The 20,120-nt window shown below is 34.0% G+C and overlaps 1 protein-coding gene across 12 annotated transcripts; it reads right to left on the bottom strand.

Annotated features, from left to right (window-relative positions):
• Positions 1–462: 462 nt before the first annotated feature.
• Positions 463–18,748, bottom strand: LOC106175909 (uncharacterized). Of its 12 annotated transcripts, none has more exons than XM_087001772.1 (4): positions 18,629–18,746; positions 16,864–16,977; positions 11,915–11,979; positions 463–8,083 (listed from the first exon to the last, which is right to left on the bottom strand). In XM_087001772.1, the coding sequence occupies exons 2-4, from the start codon at positions 16,874–16,876 to the stop codon at positions 6,725–6,727; spliced, it is 1,437 nt and encodes a 478-aa protein (XP_086857898.1). In that variant the 5' UTR covers positions 16,877–16,977; positions 18,629–18,746; the 3' UTR covers positions 463–6,724. The 12 variants fall into 12 exon arrangements, with proteins under 12 accessions (XP_086857898.1, XP_086857899.1, XP_013413527.2 ...); XM_087001773.1 differs by lacking the exon at positions 18,629–18,746 and adding an exon at positions 18,250–18,528; XM_013558073.2 differs by lacking the exon at positions 16,864–16,977 and having other exon boundaries at positions 11,915–11,981; positions 18,629–18,710.
• Between the last annotated feature and the right edge of the window lie 1,372 nt (positions 18,749–20,120).

Raw genomic sequence — 20,120 nt, forward strand, 5'->3', positions numbered from 1 at the left:
ATCTTTGTGCTTGAGAAGTTATCAATGATGTATTTGTGGGGAATTATTCCGTCCTTTTCTTTCATGTTATTTGATTTGGATGTGTGGACAAAAATAGTTTCAAAAAGATTGGCACACTCATCTTTTTTTCTAATTATACACTTGGCAAATCAAATCAAGTTAAAAACATTAACCAGGATAAAATTAAGCACAATATAAATGTGCAGAAAATGATAACGTTAAATTGCCATACAGGTGAAAAAAAAAAGGGAAAATTCAGTTTTTAATTGTGAAAAAAAAAGAAGAAAAAGAAAGAAAAAACTTTTAATTCTGGCACAGGTTGACAATACAAACGGCTCTGCTGTGCTGGTGTGCAACTAATTCAGGAGATATTTGCATATCTTACATCTCTCTGACACAAATCCAATTCATTTCTACACTTCAGACTGTTATCACCCCACTATTAATATAGACACATATGACTTGATATACATTATATTTATTGCTGAAGGAGTAAAAAGTTGTGTTCTATATTTCTCCATGAATATGAAATATACAAACAGTGAATTCAAGATTAATATTACAAGATTTAATAAATTCTTGGCATATGTACATTACAGAACTATACAATATTTAGAATAAATTTTAACAATATCAATGCACAGTGACACAGGATATTTTGGCAGATTGAACAGTTTTACTAGTAGAAATTCAGTAACTCTTTCTGTGATATAGTAACATTAACTTAAATGTAATATCTGCAACAAATATGTTATAATGTACAATTTACCATGCCTTTTTTTCATTACTCTAGTATGGTAAAAAATATTAATCCCTATTCTTTCTATCTTAATATATGTACAGTGACTTTAAATGTACAAATATGCACTAGCTTTAAACATACATGAAATTATATATCCATGATCTTTTCACATTTTGTTAAAGATACAAACATTACCCACAACTTTTAAAACATCTGTACATGACATACCAATGATGTGTGTGTATAAGTGTATAAACATTACATTTTTCCTGAAGAACATTACAAATGTGATCTAGGTAGATTGACTAGATTAAGCATTTTATGCCATGATGTGAAAGTCATTGGATTTTTACAGGCACTCAAGTCGGAATAAATTCTACAAAATGCAGCTTCTGGCAATTACTATACATCACAATAAATCTCAATAGGAATACTAACTATTACAATAGTCTCCAACATGTCCATTATTATATTCGAAGAGGCCACAGACAAAATTAGACTGCCATTTTTTCTCTTTTTTTTCACCTGACAGTCTTCATCAGCCTAACTTAATCTTGTGCTTACTAACATGCAAATTAGTGAGCTGATGTTATTTAGAAATATAACTTACTTTTCCCCCATATAATTCTTTCTTTTTCTAAGAAAGTGTTAAAAAAAAAGAGAGAGATGTCAAAGTTTTGTTAATTTTTTTACAAAGAAGTTAAAAATATTTCATAACTGAAAACAAGGACGGTATACACACCAAACGGCAGACAGACTTGCCACAACCAAATATAATTCATACAGTAAGTGCAGTTTCATGATTGTGGCCCATAAAGATTACATCAGATTGTGTGCCTGTGCACTAATATTAAACATACATCTTTTAAATAGTGATAAAACAAGTACAACAGAGTTACCTTCCCACATGTGTCTGTTATTGTCATATAATACAGCAAACAGAAAACTAGGTCATCAAAGAATGACAGACCTTCAATTGACCAACTAGTATAAACAGTAAATATTCATAACAATACCTGGCTAAGAGACAGGGCCTATCTGAAGGAAGGTTTGACATTTCATCACAACTTAAATACTCTACATCAAATGACTTTCCTTTTTTTTCATAACTTGGATGGCAGATTGCTAAGTGTCAAACAGAAATTTACAAACATCTTCACTACCTGCTGATTAAATACCAGGTGTAGTATCCAAGACTTTTCAGATCATTTTAAAAACAGCCTTTTGACTGAAAAAAAAGAGGCTTTTGTAATATAAACAGAAATATCCCAAACATGAACAATCCACATAATTCAATAAGTCTTTTGATCTTTTTATGTTACTTCCCCTTTGCCCTGTAGCTTCAGGTCTGCAATCCATGTTATTAAAAACAGTCTTGTAATGTCTTTATTTCATAGCCTTAAACAATGATGTGTATGCACATTTACAGAATTCAAACATCAATCATACCATTCATACAATAACAGTTAGGATCATGCAGCTTCTTTGGAATAAAGATAAAAAAACAGAGCACCAAGTCTGAAAGGGGAAAAATCTACAATAATAATAATAATAACATCAACAATAAAGAAATAAAGATCTCTGCCTTTTTTTCTCTAATAAATGGGTGCTATGGGTGATTCATTTGAATTGTTCATTAGGGTGCCCTGCACTTACTAATGGCCTACTTAATAAAGATATAGCAATCTTCCCATGTTAATGAAATTCAAGTGTGTTTGAGTTCTCATGCTGACAGCAAGCTTATTATCTCTTATCATTGTCCTCTTGTTACTGATGACAGATGGGCATGTCGCATCCAATGTAGGATATTTTGGTGGGAAAGTAAAAAGGGTTTCAACAATACTTCTACAAATTCCAACACTTTCTTTAAAACACTGACTTATTATTAGAAACAGATGTCTATTACATGTTCCAGGAAGAGGATAGTTGAAAAGCTGACTTAAACACTAAGCGGAAAATAAAATGTGTCAAGCAGGATATATCTCTCAAGAATTAAATCAACTCAACCTATGAAGTCTTATAACTAGAACCAAGTAAATGATGCCCTGTCCCAATTCTGGATAATGTGGAGTAAGTAGAAAAAAGACAAGTGTTGTAGGAGAAGCATGAACATGAGAATAATCAACTTCAAAGCCAGCTCTCTTTTATCACAGCTTGGTCCCAAAGGATTGCCCATCATAAAATAATTAGAATTTCTGGGAAAAGACAATCAGTGTCACATACAGGTCTTCCTCCTAGAACAGGTATGTAATACTTTCTCCAGTCTCATGATTAATTGCACTGTTTGCAGGATATAATTGGAACAAAATTAAAAGATACATTTTCTGAGATCAATTTGTCAAACATATCAGAGGATGAGAAAAGAAGGTGGGGGCTATTTTCTTAGTGAATAAACCGCAGTCTATTACAGCTCTATTTTCAGAACAAAACCCACACAATCCAAACCATCCATCTGTCTTAGCCAATCTCACAATTCATCAACCACTTGTTGACTAGAGAAACACAAAAATCAATTTTCAATTTTTCTCTTTCCTGCATATAATGCAAACATAAGACGACCCAACACAAAGTCGTGTGTTTGCACAGGATGGATAGAAACTCCACTCAGGCAAACTCTATCCTTCCTACTAGTTCAATCAAATACCATTATATATCCTGTCTAATCAGGGCATGAGATCAGGATGATTGAGAAATAGCCACAATCCAGTGAACCGTCCAGTAAATGTAAAGACGTAAACCCTTGCCTCTGCACCAGTGCCAAGATCAACTCTTAATATGCATGTACCAAATCAATAACTTGAAACAGGACGAGATAATCAGTGTAATTCACAGACCAATGTAGTCCGCCATACCAAGGCTCCTTGCTTTTGATTGCTCTATAAAAGGGATTAGGTTTCAATAGTTGCATTTAGTTATTCTCCAGTGTCAGAGACTAAACACAATCTAATCCCTTGCAGCATGCTTTGTTAACCTTCCTCCTGATTAGTCTAAGAACTAAGAAGGGATTATAGTTTTCTGATTTTCGCTGGGACAAATCAAAGGGATTGTATCAATATCTTTATGACAGGTTATTCATAAGCAGTCAGAACCCCAACTGACAAATCAACCACCTGCACATATCAATGTCATGGTCAAGTCACATCTGCTTAGCTGCATTCAGACAAGGACTATTTTAGACTAATAAACAGTCTTACCTGAATGCAATAATAATAATAATAATAATAATAATAATAATAATAATAATACATTTGCTTATGATGCAATAGGAACTTTGGTTTGGTGCTGTGATGATTCACTTGATCCCCAAACCCCATCTAAAACAGTCCTGGTCTAAATGCAGCCCAAGTTATTAATTTGTTGGTCTGATTTTACCTGATCTCTCTCGCCTGTCAAATCAGTGTCAGTGTGCTGTTTTTTATGGGCCCACTCTTGCTGTTTGTCCATTTTCCTTTATTGAATATGAATAATGAGTGACAAGGTGGTACATGGCAAACTAAGTAATTACCAAGGCTGAACTTGTCAAAAAACTGACTATACACGTATCATTCAATGCCAGGGCCATTTTGATCAGTCACAGTAACTAGGCAAATGAATGCCTTTTTTTTTTTGGTCTTCCAAATCACAAAGAGAATTATCCTTTATTTCTCATAATAATAACAACCTGTCACTGTGAGTACATGAGATGGCAACTGATATGCAAGAGACAAAAATAACTGTTTCAAAACACAGATCCCACGCCCATTAAATGACAGCGGAACAGGGATTTCACTGACAAACAAAACAGAAAATAAGTCATTATTTTTTCTATAAAAAAAGGTTTCTTGAACTATACTGTTTGGCAGTCAGGAAAAAACATAGCACTTTTCTATATGTTAAAATCTGATAAAGGAAAAAAAACGGCTCTCTATTAGCATTCTCCAGACATGCCAGATTGGTCAGCTTATGGTTATAATATAAAAGGTGACTCATGTCATCAAGTTACTTTTATAAGAGGAGGACTGAAGTTTGGAGCAGACAGAAAACCTGGTTTGCTATCCTCTCTGCCATCAGAATTTTTTTCCAAATTGGCCCCTTAACCTGTATAAGATTCGGCATAAAAGTAGCACCTGCTGTGGCAGTCTGGGTCAAGCTATGAGGCTCTTCTCAATACAGCTTTTGTCCTGCCATTCACCTGCACACAAGCTGTCATGTGGCACAAACATACAGCTACTTTTTCTCAAAGCTACAGCTTCAAGACCACTTCACAACTCAAATCAACCCAAAAGCACTAAGGCAAAAATGCTTAATAGCAACATTTGGAGTCTTTGCACAAGGTACTTTTTACAGAATAACAGGTATACATTAAAGCCTAGGCTATTTTAGTTCAATAACCAGTATACAATCATCTCCTATACCAGGAAACCACTGAAAAGGCTATTTCCAAGAATATGTCAATTTAATATGAAGGTGTGGGTTTCCATCATCACAGAAATAACAAGGAGAGATGTGTCATTTTCTGAAACATCCTTCATAAAAAAACAAGACAGATTTATGGGTTCGGGAAATATGCTAGAGAAAGACTACTTTTTAATCATTAGCCTATGGCACTGATGAGAGGGAATGAAATGCAAAGAGCTGATGAGAATTCAATAAACAAGATCTATTGTATGAATTGGATACATCTACTTGCTTTAAATTGGATCATAATTGAATATTTGGCTCACAGCATAAGCTGACATAGAACTACACAGGGATGAAAACATGGCTGACCAGTCTCTTTCATCTGCTACAGCTGTGTATACAATCTACATTGCACTTAACTAGGCTGGGAAATCAGGTTCACAATAACACCTATAGTTTCCCCCCCAATTTTTTTTTAAAAAGTAAGCAAATGTGAGACATAAACCTGTAGAATTCTTCTGTTACATTTGTTTTCTCTTTTTTTTTTTAAATCTGCATTTCTAAAATTTCATTGGCACATTTTTGACAAAAAAATATCCTGACTGTTGAGAACCTGCAGATTGCTGCATTCTCAGTATAATTTAATCAGGGAAGTGGAAAGAAAAACACAATTTGGCTTGCTACCCAGAGCTGTTTCACATTTGCCAAAATACAGTAAACCTCTCAAGTTCTGAGGCTACTTTGTTTTTTTTCTATGTGTCAGTTGTAGAAAGTGGCAGATTCCTGTAGTTTTTTAATGTATTTCTCAAAGCCATACCCACAAGAGATGGCATATGGATGGCCCATTCCCAGATATGCAGCATAAATGTGTGCTCAAGTTTTAAAAATAAAGGTGGGGGAAAACAGCTGGACCTTACAGTGCTTTGATCCCTGGCAAGAAGAAAAATACCAAAGTGTACATCTGGTGGTTGCAATAATATATAACCTCCAACCAGATGCTCTTGAAAACTAGCTGCCTGTGAGGAATAAAAAAAGGGGACTTCTAAAACCTTTTATTTTTTCCCTCAGGGCACACTAGAGAAAATGTTACCCGCTACTCCCTGGGGGTCTCCGAACATTGAAATATTATTCATTTTTAAGGCAGCACTCTCCACAAGCTACATATTTAACATGTCCGACTATTAACACACATGCCATTTACCCATCACTTACACTTGTTTCCCAGCAATCTAGATGTATTTTCCAACGTGATATAAGTACTGTGGCCATAGAAGCTAGCACAAATACACAGCACTTGAACACATTAGCTGTATGCAGATGAAGACTAGACACATAAGATTTACCACATGCCAGGAACTAAATTTGATTATGCTTTATAAAGAGAACATATATGGTTAATATTATTATAAGAAAACTACATAGAAATATTTAAAGATATGCTTAACATCAATTATCTTTACCACGGATGAGGCATACAAAAATATAGATATAATTATTTAACGGATTCTTATACATCTTTGTAACCAACTTTATATATTTTGTGTGTCCAAAGTCGTTGCAGCAGCCAAGATATATTGGTTACACTGGATGTTTCTGAGTGGTTTATGATATCTGGCTGTACAGAGTATCACTGACCTTGAATATGTCAGCAGTGTTTGCTGCAAACTTGGACAACTCATCATCTAATGTGATGTCTTGAATGGTAATACCTGTGGGTGGTAGGTTGATCTGTATTTCCCCCTCCTCACCCAGATCCTGCCGTAGGATGATATTACTGGAGATTTTATTTTGTACCTGGTGGTAGCAGCCGTAGCCATTTTCCAGAACCTCCCCTTTGGCATCAGGGTGGAAATCTGGTGCAGATCCAAAGCCCAGCATATCTGGCTCAGTCAAAGTGGTAATTTCAATGGTGTTAAACCCATCAGACTGTACAAAAGCCTGTATTGGTGTATCATCCACAGAGATTAAACATTCCTCTTGGGTCACATGGGGCTGCTCCATTGGTCCCCCCCTCTCTGCTGTAACATACCCTGAGTTAGGGGTGTGGAGTCCATTAGCACGATTAAACACAAACCCCTGTGCTGGGAAAGGCTCTGGGGCCAGATTGCCCCCAATTAAAGGGTCTCTTACCCTAGGAACTTGAAATGCCGCCGTGCCAGTGTTAAAGTCTTGTGGATTTACACCTGGAGGTTTATTAAACAGAAAGTTCCGCACTTTGTCTCTTGTATTATGTGGGGCTTGATTGCCTAAATTAAAATTTGCCCTGAAATTTTCCACCTGCCAATCCCACACAAAACTTGGCACAGCATATCCCGGGCTATGCCGTATGAAATTCGGATCATAGGCCACCCTAGAAAAGTCTGGCATCCCCCCAGCAAGGTATGCATTGTTATTGTTATTATACTGACCACTCCATGTTGGTGAAGTGGCAGTAGAGTTAGGAGTCTGTGGATAGGCTGGTGACTGTGGTTGCTGCATATGCTGCTGCTGCTGCTGCTGCTGTTGCTGCTGCGGAAGTGAAGGGGGTTCCACTCTGTAGATAGGCGAGGGGGGCACAGGATAGTCCACCTGACGTGGAGTCCCTGGACTCTCTATATTCTGAGAGTCATCAGAGCTGGACTGTCTAGCTAAATATTCTGAACTGGACTGAGGAGACATGTACTCATGCTGGCCATATTCTGATTGTTCCCTGGCATTGCTACCTGATTTAGCACGTAAAAAGTCTGAGCCAGGACTTGGTTTACAGCGCAGGTACAAGCACTTTCTGTAAATGCAGGATTGTTTTAGAACTGCTTTGTTTAGGCAGTGTTTGCACTGTCCACAGTCGTTCTTGATTTGACAAGGTCCACACTGTCCACAGCGGGTACGTCGTTTCTTCACGTGCTCTCCAGGCTTGTCTGGGGAACTCATTCTTGCAGTGGGTATTGGGGGTATGGTCTTGTCAACAAGGTTCACATCACACTGAAGAAGAAAATTACAATGCATCGTATAACTTCATGTAAGCTATCCCAGACAGGTATGGGACAAAAAAAATAATAATAAAAATTAATCAAACAAGATTCATTATCTACCAAAAATTTACCATGAAACAACAACATACTTCTTTGTCTAAAAGAAACCATTAAAATATAAGTAGCTCTTTGTGATATACTTAAAAAAACAATATGAAACCCCTGTAAACAAAATACTAAAAATATAATATCAGGAAACTAATCCAACCTAAAATTAGAAGCATTACAAGAATAATATAGACCATCTGTAATTGGAAATAATTCCTAACACATAGTCTTTAATGGCAACAACAACATGGCAAAAATCTAATCAAATACCTGAAAGATGTTTGACAAGAGTCTCCTTCATCCAAAGACAATATGCTCAGTATCTATATCAATCATTTTCCTGCCAGATCACTTATGAAAATTGTACCATTATTAACAGAGATAGCAATCAATACAAATATATGATTATAATGTATTACTGGCAAATTCAAAGCACAAAACATTCATAATGAAAAAAACACAGACTAAAATTTTTATTTAACTACAAGAATGCCAAGATCCACTTTTGGCCATCCTTTCCCAAGAACTCGCATGTGTCCAAACAATGCAGAAACATACCATACATAATTTCACTGTCTGAACTATCAAAGCTACCATATTTTCCTTTTGAAGTTCCTGTAGCTACTTAACAAACCGCAGCTGTGTAAAAACACTTTCATGAAGAAAAAGAGAGAGGGAGAGAAAGAGAGAGAGAGAAAAAAAAAGTATACTACCTGAGATATATGCATGATACAATCTAAACCCAGAACTGTGGCCCCACACTGAAAATCCGACAAGTCACTTTATCTGAATGGAGCATGTGTTCACCTACAGAAGGCGGCAGTACACTGCATGCCCTGAACAGAAGCCAGCTCCAGTTATAGAGGTTCTCACATGGGACCATGTGTATACATAGAGGATACATTATGCCACATGGCTCACTGCTTAGATGCACTCTAGGTTAAGAAAGGCAGTACAGCCACTATTGAAAGCTAGCCGAACACTTGTCTCAATATCTGAATGGTATAAATTTGCCTTGAACAACAGATGGTTTTTGTGATTCAGCGCAATTATGCATAATTATTTCTGATATGGAAATTTAGTGTAATCATTTGTATTAAGCAATTACAGTCAGAAGGTTGCATCACTGCTATGGGCTATGCTATAAATCAGCAAACCTAACCTTGGGCTACTAAAACTACAATGTAATGGAAGGACTAAAAAATCAAGACAATCTATAATCCATTCTTCCATTGTGGGTCAATAATGCCATGTTCAAATTTTTTGCTAAAAATGTTTCATTAAACAATATTCCAGCAGCATGATAGGAAATCTAGTTCATCTGAAATAAGCATATCATATTTAAAAAAAAAATGTTTGTTATCATCTACAAATATAATATTGATTTAGTGCCAGGAATTGCACTTTATTTTCCCTATCTTTTTCTTTATTTTCCAAAAGAAATATAGTCACTGTTTTTGAATCAAAAGGCTAAACAACAATATAACCCATAACAACAGAAATGGGAACATTACTGTTAGAATAATCATGTAATACTAAACTCACCAACATGATTATACACAAATCATCCCTAGTATTTCATTTTGTTTTATTTTCACCTTCCTACTCAGCTATATTTTACTTTCCCTGCAACAAATAAGATTTCCACAGAGGAAGATGAAATATTTTCATTTTGAATAGAATGTTTAAGAAGTATATCCGAATAACAAATCAATAAACAGCTGATTTGCTTTCAATTAATAAAAAAGCTATCAAATTATTATGAGAGAGAAAGCAATTGTTGCCAACCAGGAAGAGCCCATTCACAAGCTGAAAAATGCAACTAGCATCACATGAAAGAATGCATAGCTCAGCAAAAATGTTTGGAGCAGGAAATTTACTTTAATATTACAGTAAAATAAAATGAGTTTCCTGAACAATTATTTGTACTTAGAATACAGGATGCAACAGGAAAGGAATGCTAAATTAAGTTTGGGCTCCAAAGAGAAGCTATTATATACATATATATGCAATTTGTTAAAAAAATTCATTTAACAAACATCTTAATTTGGTTTAAAAAAAACAAAAAAAAAAAAAAAAAAAAAAAACAAGGCAAACTAGATTACAAAGAAACAAAGTCTTTCTATATTCTGGGTTTTTTTTTGTGCTCAACTGTAACATTCAAAAACTGAAAAAAATACTGGTAAAAATATATACCAGTGACTGTATTATATACACACAGAGTATTGTCAATTCATTTTTATATTTATCATACCTAAAAAATGTAATAAACTGAAAATGTACTTGAACTGTGATTGAAACCATACCATATTTTCCCCTTCCTTCACCTCCTCTATGTTTCTGACATAATTTTGACATATTGACAAGCCATTCTATACTGAGTGCACCTGCTGTTGAATTTGTGTTGTATTACATCTCTCTTTTGTATGTTTCCACAGGTTAAGAAGCTCACTAGTAACATACTCTTAGGCTACTCCTTATGTACTCAAATTCCAGCTTATCTGACTAATTATATGTCCCTACATATCAGAAATGTCCACCATTAATTTACTGCCCATAATCCATTCCATCAGGCTTGCTATCTTATAATTTAATACAGAATACTGGCAGTATGAGCATAGTGTATATGACATGAGAGGTGACATATGCCAGTGTCCTACAGATTTGGGACATTAAAGATGTGATGGATTAATAGTTAAATGACACTATTTATTTGACCTGACCTAGTAGTTTGCTTACATGTATATCAATATATATTAATGCTGGGCCTCTTAGGATATTATTTGATTAACCTTTAGCCAGACAATTTAGATTTTCATATAGGCAAGGAAAAAAAATATTGAAGTTTTTCCTTTCACTCAATTAAGTACTTAAACTACCTTTGTGAGGTGGTATCATTTTTTGATATTGAATCACTGAAGGGCACAATATGGCCATTGTGATGACTGCTAGAATTTCCCTTGCCCTATTTTTGGGCTGTGAGTGTCAATATTTTTCTCGAATCTGATATGAATGATATCATAAAACATAACTCATATGTATACCTAGACCATAACTCTTTATCCTTCTTGTCACTGAGAGGAAACAATATCCAACAACCACCTGCATCAATATATTACACATTAGCCTTCTATTAAAGACTTTTCTTTTATCTCTAAACACACACAAACATCTATACTTCAAACCTGTGGTTGTTTTCCACTAAAGAGAAATGGCCTGTGCATTGTGACCCGTGTTATAAAATACATGTCTAATTGAATTATAAGTGCTTCTGACAAAAAGCTACAACAGGTCACCGATAATCATGTCAACAAGCCCAGCCTCTTGCCACACCAGTCCCACAGAAACAGGAGTGTGTGGGAGGTTCTTCTCTCACAAACAACCAGGTTCAAAACATCCTGCTGGTTTTGTTAAAAATAAAAAAAGCAACAAAAACGAAGTGATTTCATTTCTTTCATGTTTTAGGTTACTTGAGTAAAACAAATTGTGAATAACAAAATGTATTACTTTTTTTTTTTTTTTTTTTTTTTTAGAAAAGTCAGCTGTTCATCAGATCATACTTCTACCCGCATGTTAACTTATACTCAATGCTTTGTGACTAAGAGTAATTTTTTCACTAAAAATAATTTAAGAAAACCAAAGGACTAGTGCTTTGAAATTCAAGTTATTACACCAAAATACACAATGTTGCTCTGGAAAATTGTACAGCAATTAAAAAAGGGAAACTTTTTACCTTTTCTGAATGATCTGAGCACAGTATAGAGACTTCAATACTCAACAGCAGTTGACTTCCTATGGCTCTTTAATGAGAACATAAAAAGAAAAAAATAAACACCATTAATAGAATTACATACAAAAAAATGGCAATTCCTGCAACAAAAACCTTAACAAATTTATTCAAACAGCAAAATGTGCCTCTTTAAATAAATGGCTTAAAAGCATAACATTCCATATTGATTTCAAAAGCTCTAGTTGATTACCAAAACACTCAGATTATAAATGTACATTAAAAGATAATAAAAATACTAGTCATTCAGTGTGAGCTAGTCACCTGGGTAAATGAAATGGTTGTGTCCCCATGATATGAAATAGAATTTGGTCAGGTTGCCACCTGCCACTCCATATTGGGACAGGAAAAATAATGTCATAATCTAAGCAGCAGGTATAAATAATGGTGACATTTACAGTAAATAGCCTCTTTGGGGAGGATATAAATATAGCTGGAGCATTTTAAAGTTATCGTGGGTTGAAACAGGTGGCTATATGGTAGCAAAGATAAAAACAAATACAATTTAACTGAACACAGCAATTACCTTAAAACAAAAAAGATGACTGAGACAGGATCTTGCTACATAATACTGATTTTAATGGGTTGAATGGTAGCCTTGACATGGGCTGAGCCCACATTATTACAATACATTATTACAATATGGCCCCAGTGTGTTCACAGCCAATCAACAAATAAGGCTGTGCAACCAATTCAGGGACTTGTGTTTAATAACAAACAGCCTTGGATCAAGGCCAGGCAATAACAAGTCATTCTCTCCCTTTTTCCACAATGATGACTGAGCTTTACATCTATGTGGAATTACAGTGCATACCATCTGTGGTGAGTTGCATAACCCAGTCAGTTCCCATATAGGTCTACAGGTGATAAACAAATGGAGGACAGTGGCCATTATAAAGAGATACAAGAGGCCCAAACTTCTGAAACCCCACAGGTGCAGCTGACATTATTACAGGCACAAGTAGGCAATGGGAGACATTACAGCTGAATTACAACACTTACAATACTTATGTAAGGCGATAATTAATTGATAGTGAGCCCTGTTTAAATTCAGTGCACAGATATTGAGTGTAATGAGAACTGGCATGAATCACAAGTACTAAAAACAACAACTTCATTACAAGGTTATCACATGCAAGGTGTTGCATATACATAAACTAAAGTGCTTGTCGAAGATTACACTTTTATGGGTACCTATATTCGATTTCTGCAACATAAGATTATATCCAACGATTTCTTGTTCTATTTTTATTGACCACTCTTTATGGTTTTAATTTATAACTCGATTACCAAATTCAACTACACTGGTGATAATGATTTTCAGGATTATATATCATTAACATAACATTGTTTACCTCTATTTCATCCTTCCCCTTTGTGGTCAGCTTTGTTAATGATAAAGCAAATGTGTGATAGCTCTGACCTTTATATTACCGTTTTTTATTTGCAACGAATGATATTTTTTTCCAAGAATCAACAGCCAAATTAATCATATACTGCATGTCATTTCACAAGACTGAAAATTTAGTCAGTTTAATACATGCATCAGCATAAATCAGGGCTTTGCTGGGATGTGCATTTTTTCTTTTTTTTTTTTTTTTTAAGAAAATAAAACAGTTAAAAACTTGAAAATAATAACAAGTTGCTGCTTAAACAATTCAAGATCAAAACTAGTCTAGAATCTGCAGTGGTTGACATAATACAAGTTTTTGCAACATCAAAGCATATTTGGAGCTGCAAGAACCCTTTTTAAGAACAACTCTAGATTCCATCCTGATGGAAAGGTCAAGTTCTTTTATACCACACATTTTGTTTACATCTCACTTTTTGCAATTGATATCCTGGCAAGCAAAATTCATAAGGTTGTTCTGGTATAATTAGAGTAATATCTGTTTTCCCCAATGTATCAAAACATATTTGCAATCTCACAAAACCATTTTAATGATTTTCATTTCAACTAAACAAGCAACTTCAAATAACTTGCGGCAGTTTTGTTTATTAAATTAACATGGTAAAAAATACCCAAACTAAATATAAAATAACATTATATCCATCAAATTTTTTTATAAACATATCACATTATATTTAAATACTACATGTATTCTTTACAAATACAAAACAATGGAATCATATTTCTTCCATGAAGAGATGTGGAAAATTGGACCACAAAATTGCCTGAAATGTGTCACAGAAAATGCTTCATCATTCAGCAGTAACATTTACTCTGTAAATATCTGACAAATAAATGTCAACAGGCACAGAATAAGTGTAAGAAGACTTTTGTAGTTAAACAACTTTGACAAAGAGAAAAATTAACTAGATACAAAATTAGATGATTTCCCCATTTCTCCTTCCAGTATCTGCAATGCAAATGGCTGAGGGAGGAGATAGTGAGGATATTTCAAATACAGTAAATCTTCCTTGATTTTATGACATAGTGCATAACTTATATAAGAAAGATGTTCCTTCTAAGGCAAATCCTTATTTTTCCATGCCTTACTTCTAATGTGTTACATAAAGCACACATAGCACCCCAAACATACACAAGCTATTTTCTTATTTGCTCAACAGATAAAAAAAAGGACACAACCACATATGCACCTGTTACATATCAGTATGCTCCTTTTCAAAATGGACAAACAAATATTATCCAGGCAACATACCATAAGTCACTTTCCAAATGATTTTACCCAAAAAAATTTGACCAGGCTATTTCCCACTGCTGGCCATATTATCACCTGTGTAGTTTTAGTCATTAAGATGCCATCTCGGGGCTGGATCTATTAGGTCTCTGTCCACCTGCTGATTGTAGGGAAGATAAACCTGGGCACAGAACATGTTGCACATATAAAGACAAGTTCTATAAGATAACAAGGTCTTTCCTCAAGCTAAGGGGTGGCTCAAGCTAAGGGGAGAAGACATTTCAATCTCTCTGTGAAAACTATGAATCAACAAACAGATTGGGGGAAAACTCTTATGTTATCAGCTCATCCACTCACACACATGAAAAAATAGCTGTAACAGTCACCTTTGTGTTAAAATGACTGGTAGGGCACTATTACCTTTGAAGAGGGAAAACAAACCCAAGCCAATATAATTTGATCCTCCACTTTCATCCAGCTGATAAAACAAACACCATTTGACAATCATGTATGTTCTATTCTGTTTTTAGGCATTCTACTATACAAAGGTCCATAGTTTTATTCTCAATATACACTTTCTTGTTTAAAAAAAAATGAATAATCATCAACTCAACTCGATGATAAATCACCCTTTCTAGCATGAAATAGTTGCATTTCCTGGTGGCTGTATGTGACTTATGTTAACATAAAAATTGTGTACTTTACAACAAGGTTGACATTGATTCGTATCTTTACATTGATACCAATCAGTGTTGTTTCTTCCCAGTTCAATGAAGGAACACACAACCTGCTGTTGGCAGATCATACAACCAACAAAACTTATCAAATTCCTTACAACAACAGAATATATTGTTCTAAAACCTAAAAATATAACAAGCTAGGCTATTTAGCATTCAGCATGAGTAAGCATCTTCTCAGGTTTATGAAGCTTGACATATCTGTTTTGCTGATGATACTTGGTGATGACAAAAAGCATATGGGGTATGGCAAAATCTACATGTCATGACAAATTATATGTGTATTAAAAGTGCAATGATTTCAATTCCTTTGTAAAGAATGATAAACCAAAAAATGAGTGGCTAACTATGAAATGGTATATGATGTTGAGAAGCTTTTCCACCATGACAATTACAATATGAGAACCTTACCATTGAACCAAATACATTGTGACATTTTTAATACTGACAGTAATTTCTGGGGTAGCGCTAACACTCGCCAATTTAGCCAAATGCTAAAACTGACTTCAATTGGCTAAAGAAAAAGGGCCTGATTTGACTTGTTTTAACCAAATTCTAACCATTTTGATAACAAATTGACAAAAATGTGATTTGGCTAAGCAAAAAAAAAAATTGCTAGCGCTACCCCAGAATTTATATATTTTTACACTATAATTCCAAATACACCAACCAATATAAACCTTAAAAAAACTATTGTAAAACATTGCTTATGACAGGATGTTCAGGCGTGCTAATATAAATCTATTGTTAAAATGTGAACCTTTAAAAAATTTTTTTTTCAGTATTATGCACTTCAGATAAAAGGATTATGGCATTGTTTTGAGCTTTTGAAAGTATGACCAAACTTTTACTATTTTAGTTTTGTAGGATATTGGCTTTTGAAGGATATTGGTAGTTTTTTTTTCATAAGGAGTTTGATTAACAAAAGCAAATGACCAAACTACCAAAATACACCAATACCAAAATAATATATTTGCCCTAGCAATCTTATTGCTTATGTAATAAGTAATCTGGTTAATCATAGAAAATGGTTCAAGGCAATCAAGTGGACAAAACAAACAAGTAAATTAATGGTCATAAGCTACTGGTCAGGTAATTCCCACCTGATTAAACCTACCTAATATGACTTTCCCCTTATCCCACGGGGACACCCTTAATGAAAAGACTCCTAATTGACAATATATGTAAATTGGCTAATAAATTAACTGTGGGCCCTACTGTGCAGAGATGGCCAATATAGCCCCACCATGCATAATTACAATGACAGAAGTCTGTATACTTTGGATAGGGAGTCAAAAGTTAACCCAGCTTGTTAATATCCACAGAAGTAAAATTTGCATCTGTCATGTATACTAACACGCTGGTGCCATGCTAATGACTTAATTAAAACCCATTGGCTGCAGTAATGATACATCTTCAACAATTACTGAATACAATTAACCTGCTTTGTCCTCAACTCCAAATTAAATAATTCATCTACCTGATTCATCTAATATGCTAAAGTTGTCATTCTCACCTATGCTAAACATCAAAATACTGCAGGGTTTTCATGGACAACAGGCACTCCACATTCAATTACTCTTCTGCTACTGGTTGCTGTCAAATGTGCCTTGGTAACCACTGCTTGGAACTGTGCAAAAAGCAATTTGTAATTAGCTCAGGGATATCAAGATCTACAAACATCATCAATCATATTGCCTTTGGAAAAAAATTAGCTCACAAACATTTATAAGATAGATATCAATCGATTGTTTAATGCGCCCCAGTTAAACAAATATGGGGACTGATTTAATTTTGTTAATTGCAATCCTCAGTTCCTCCTTTGAAGTGAAGCACACATCATACATTGAACCATCTCACATTTTAAGAAGAAACAGAATTCAAGTCATTAAGTGATAAGTACATTTTTTTCTCCTGGATTTCTTACACATCAACTTGGCTTGCTGCCTTTAACAGATCCAAACAAAGTTGAAAAATGAATATTTATTATTCTGCAGCATTCAAGCTGTAAGTTTTTATATATATATATATATATATATATATATATATATATATATATATATATATATATATATATATATATATATATATATATATATATATCAAGCAATCCATTTAAACTATTTATGAAAAACACATTAAAACTAACAGTAAACATCAGACCGAGTTTTTGTAAACTTGAAATTATTTATGTCCACCAAAATCCTCCTTTTGTGTCAAAATAAATGTCTGAATAAAATGTCTATTTCGCAAGGCCATTAGATAAATTACTTAAGCCCATTAGGAGCAGACAATTTCAAAATGATGCTATATTATTATGTTCTCCGCTTTTTTCTTAACTTCAATGTGTAATTACTAAAAATACAAATTATTCCTGATTAAGTAGCATTGATACACATTAAAAAATCAGATTACTTGAAAACCCAAAACAACAGAACAAGAGCAAGATTCTAAAACTGGTGTAGAGTTCCAATTATGAGGGAGAAATAAGGTTTTAAATGTCAAGAAACATTTTCATTGTATACAGTGATATTATTCAATATGTAAAATTCTGATTAACCAACAGTATACGCTGAATTAATATTTTTTATGAAAACATACTATTGAATTAAACCAAATATATGCCAATCTTTAAAAAAATGAATATTTGCTTATGTCCATTTTAGCTTTTCACTGCAGTAACAACAGATAATGATACTTTTAATAAACAGAAGCCAACAGTAGGCATGTGTGTGTGTGTGTGTGTGTGTGTGTGTGTGTGAGTGTGAGTGAGTGTGTGCGTGCACACAAGTGTGTACCATTATAAAATTAGAAATTACTTTAAAAAATATCAATATAATATCTGAACAACAGAATATCATAAAGTTATCTTTTTAAAAGACAGACCAAAAAATCGACTCACCCAATCTGTACAATCCACTCCTTTGTTTGTCCCTTTAAATCTGGCACTTTAAATCGGGCACAGTTCTAAGGACGATGTAAAGACTGATCTAGTCAGTATTTCATAAACGTAAGTTCATTTATTTACCTGGTGCTTATTACTGCTGACTAAACATTTCTCAGAATGAAGTCACAGGTCAGATGAATCACAGATAAATTAGTGGACACCTGCTTTTATAATCCCTGCTCTGACAGCTCTGTGGATAAAGTTCAAGTGAAGTATTCTGAGATACCTTGAAAACCCGGCGTCCATGGTGAGGGCAATGTGAAATAAGTGCCTTGAACTGTAGGTGATATATTTATGTACACATTTTGATGTCAAGACTTTAAGTTGAACTTACCTTTTATATTACTTTCAGGAAAATATTTTGCAGATTTCCTTCCTGGGACTTGTCGCCATCTTGGGTCTATTTTTATCTTATTAATTTTCCGACCTCCTTATATAAAAGAGGTAGTGCCTTGTTTACACCGTGTCGCTAGTGTCGCTGTCAGTTTGACAGTCCATATCTCTATGAATTACGACCGATAACATAATAATTTTGGCACATGAATGATGTTGCTGTTTGAAAAAACTTATTTCATTTCAACTCGCTTTTTGTTAGTAAAAAATTAACTGTTTTTCCATGAATAAGAAAATGTATTCGAAATATTTTTTAAATGATAAATATACATTTGTAGTAATAAAACATGGATTCTCAATCTACGTGTCCTGCAAAAGCATATAAGTTGCGAAAAATGTTTGTCTCAGATGTGTATTCTACTGAAGTTCTAAATGCAACTAAACTTAGTTCAAAAATTATTTTTCAAAATGGACACAGTAATTATATGAAGTTAAAATGATAACATATATTTATAGTCTAAAATCCACGTTCTGTAAACTTAACAAATAAAATACGAAGTTAAAAAGAGTACTTTAAATTGAAAAGTATTATAAAAAAAAAGTAAAGAGAAATGTGTCTAATTATAATGTTCTGTGAAGTATGAAATATCCACTCAAAAGACAAGTTTTCAGTTTTCTATTACAATCATCTGCTGAGCTACGTGTGGGGCCCTTGTATACAAAAAAAAAAAAAAAAAAAATCATTCCAAATATTTTGATCCTTGCCCTTTGAGGCTTTTATAATAAATAATTGGTCCTTAGATTTTAACATGCGATTTGGTGTGTGTTGGGATGCAAGTTCACAGTGACAATCTAGTGAAACTTCATAAAAAGCAGCAGGGGCATACGTTAAAAATTTAGATAAAATCTGCCCATTTACAGGTAACCTGTGAAGTTCTTTCAAAATCAGTGTCATGTGATTCCCCATAGAAGTCCAAGTAAGAAGACGCGCTGAGATATTTGGATGCATTTGAATTTCCTTGTTCTTTTTTCATTTTATTTATTTATCAATGTTTTCACATTGAGAACATATAACAATATCATTTAACCTGGAGGGTTCACTCTCTCATTGATTATTTTTATGAATATACACAGGTTTTTCAATATATTGATATTCTTGGAAGCAAAAAGATTGTGAATTGTAGGTGTTAGGTCTGTTAATAAAATAGTCAGGTACCAACCTTTTTCTATCATTTATGAGTAAATCACTATCCATTATATTATGAAACTCATCACCCATACGACCTCAACTAATTCTAATTTTCTGCCAAGACTCGATACATTTTTTTTATTGGTGAGGATATCAGGATTCTTTTCAGGGGAAAGGGAATATTTATCTTTCTAAGTAAATCACACGTTAATTGAATAATAAGTGAAGTTCAGAGCTGTATTTTATATAGGAGCTAGGGTATTTTTTTGGTTTGTTTGTTTGTTTTTGGGTTTTTAGCAGTTAA

The sequence above is a fragment of the Lingula anatina genome, chromosome 1, assembly GCF_051362555.1.
Source record: "Lingula anatina isolate TDL-2025a chromosome 1, LinAna3.0, whole genome shotgun sequence".
Classification (NCBI taxonomy): Eukaryota; Metazoa; Brachiopoda; class Lingulata; order Lingulida; family Lingulidae; genus Lingula; species Lingula anatina.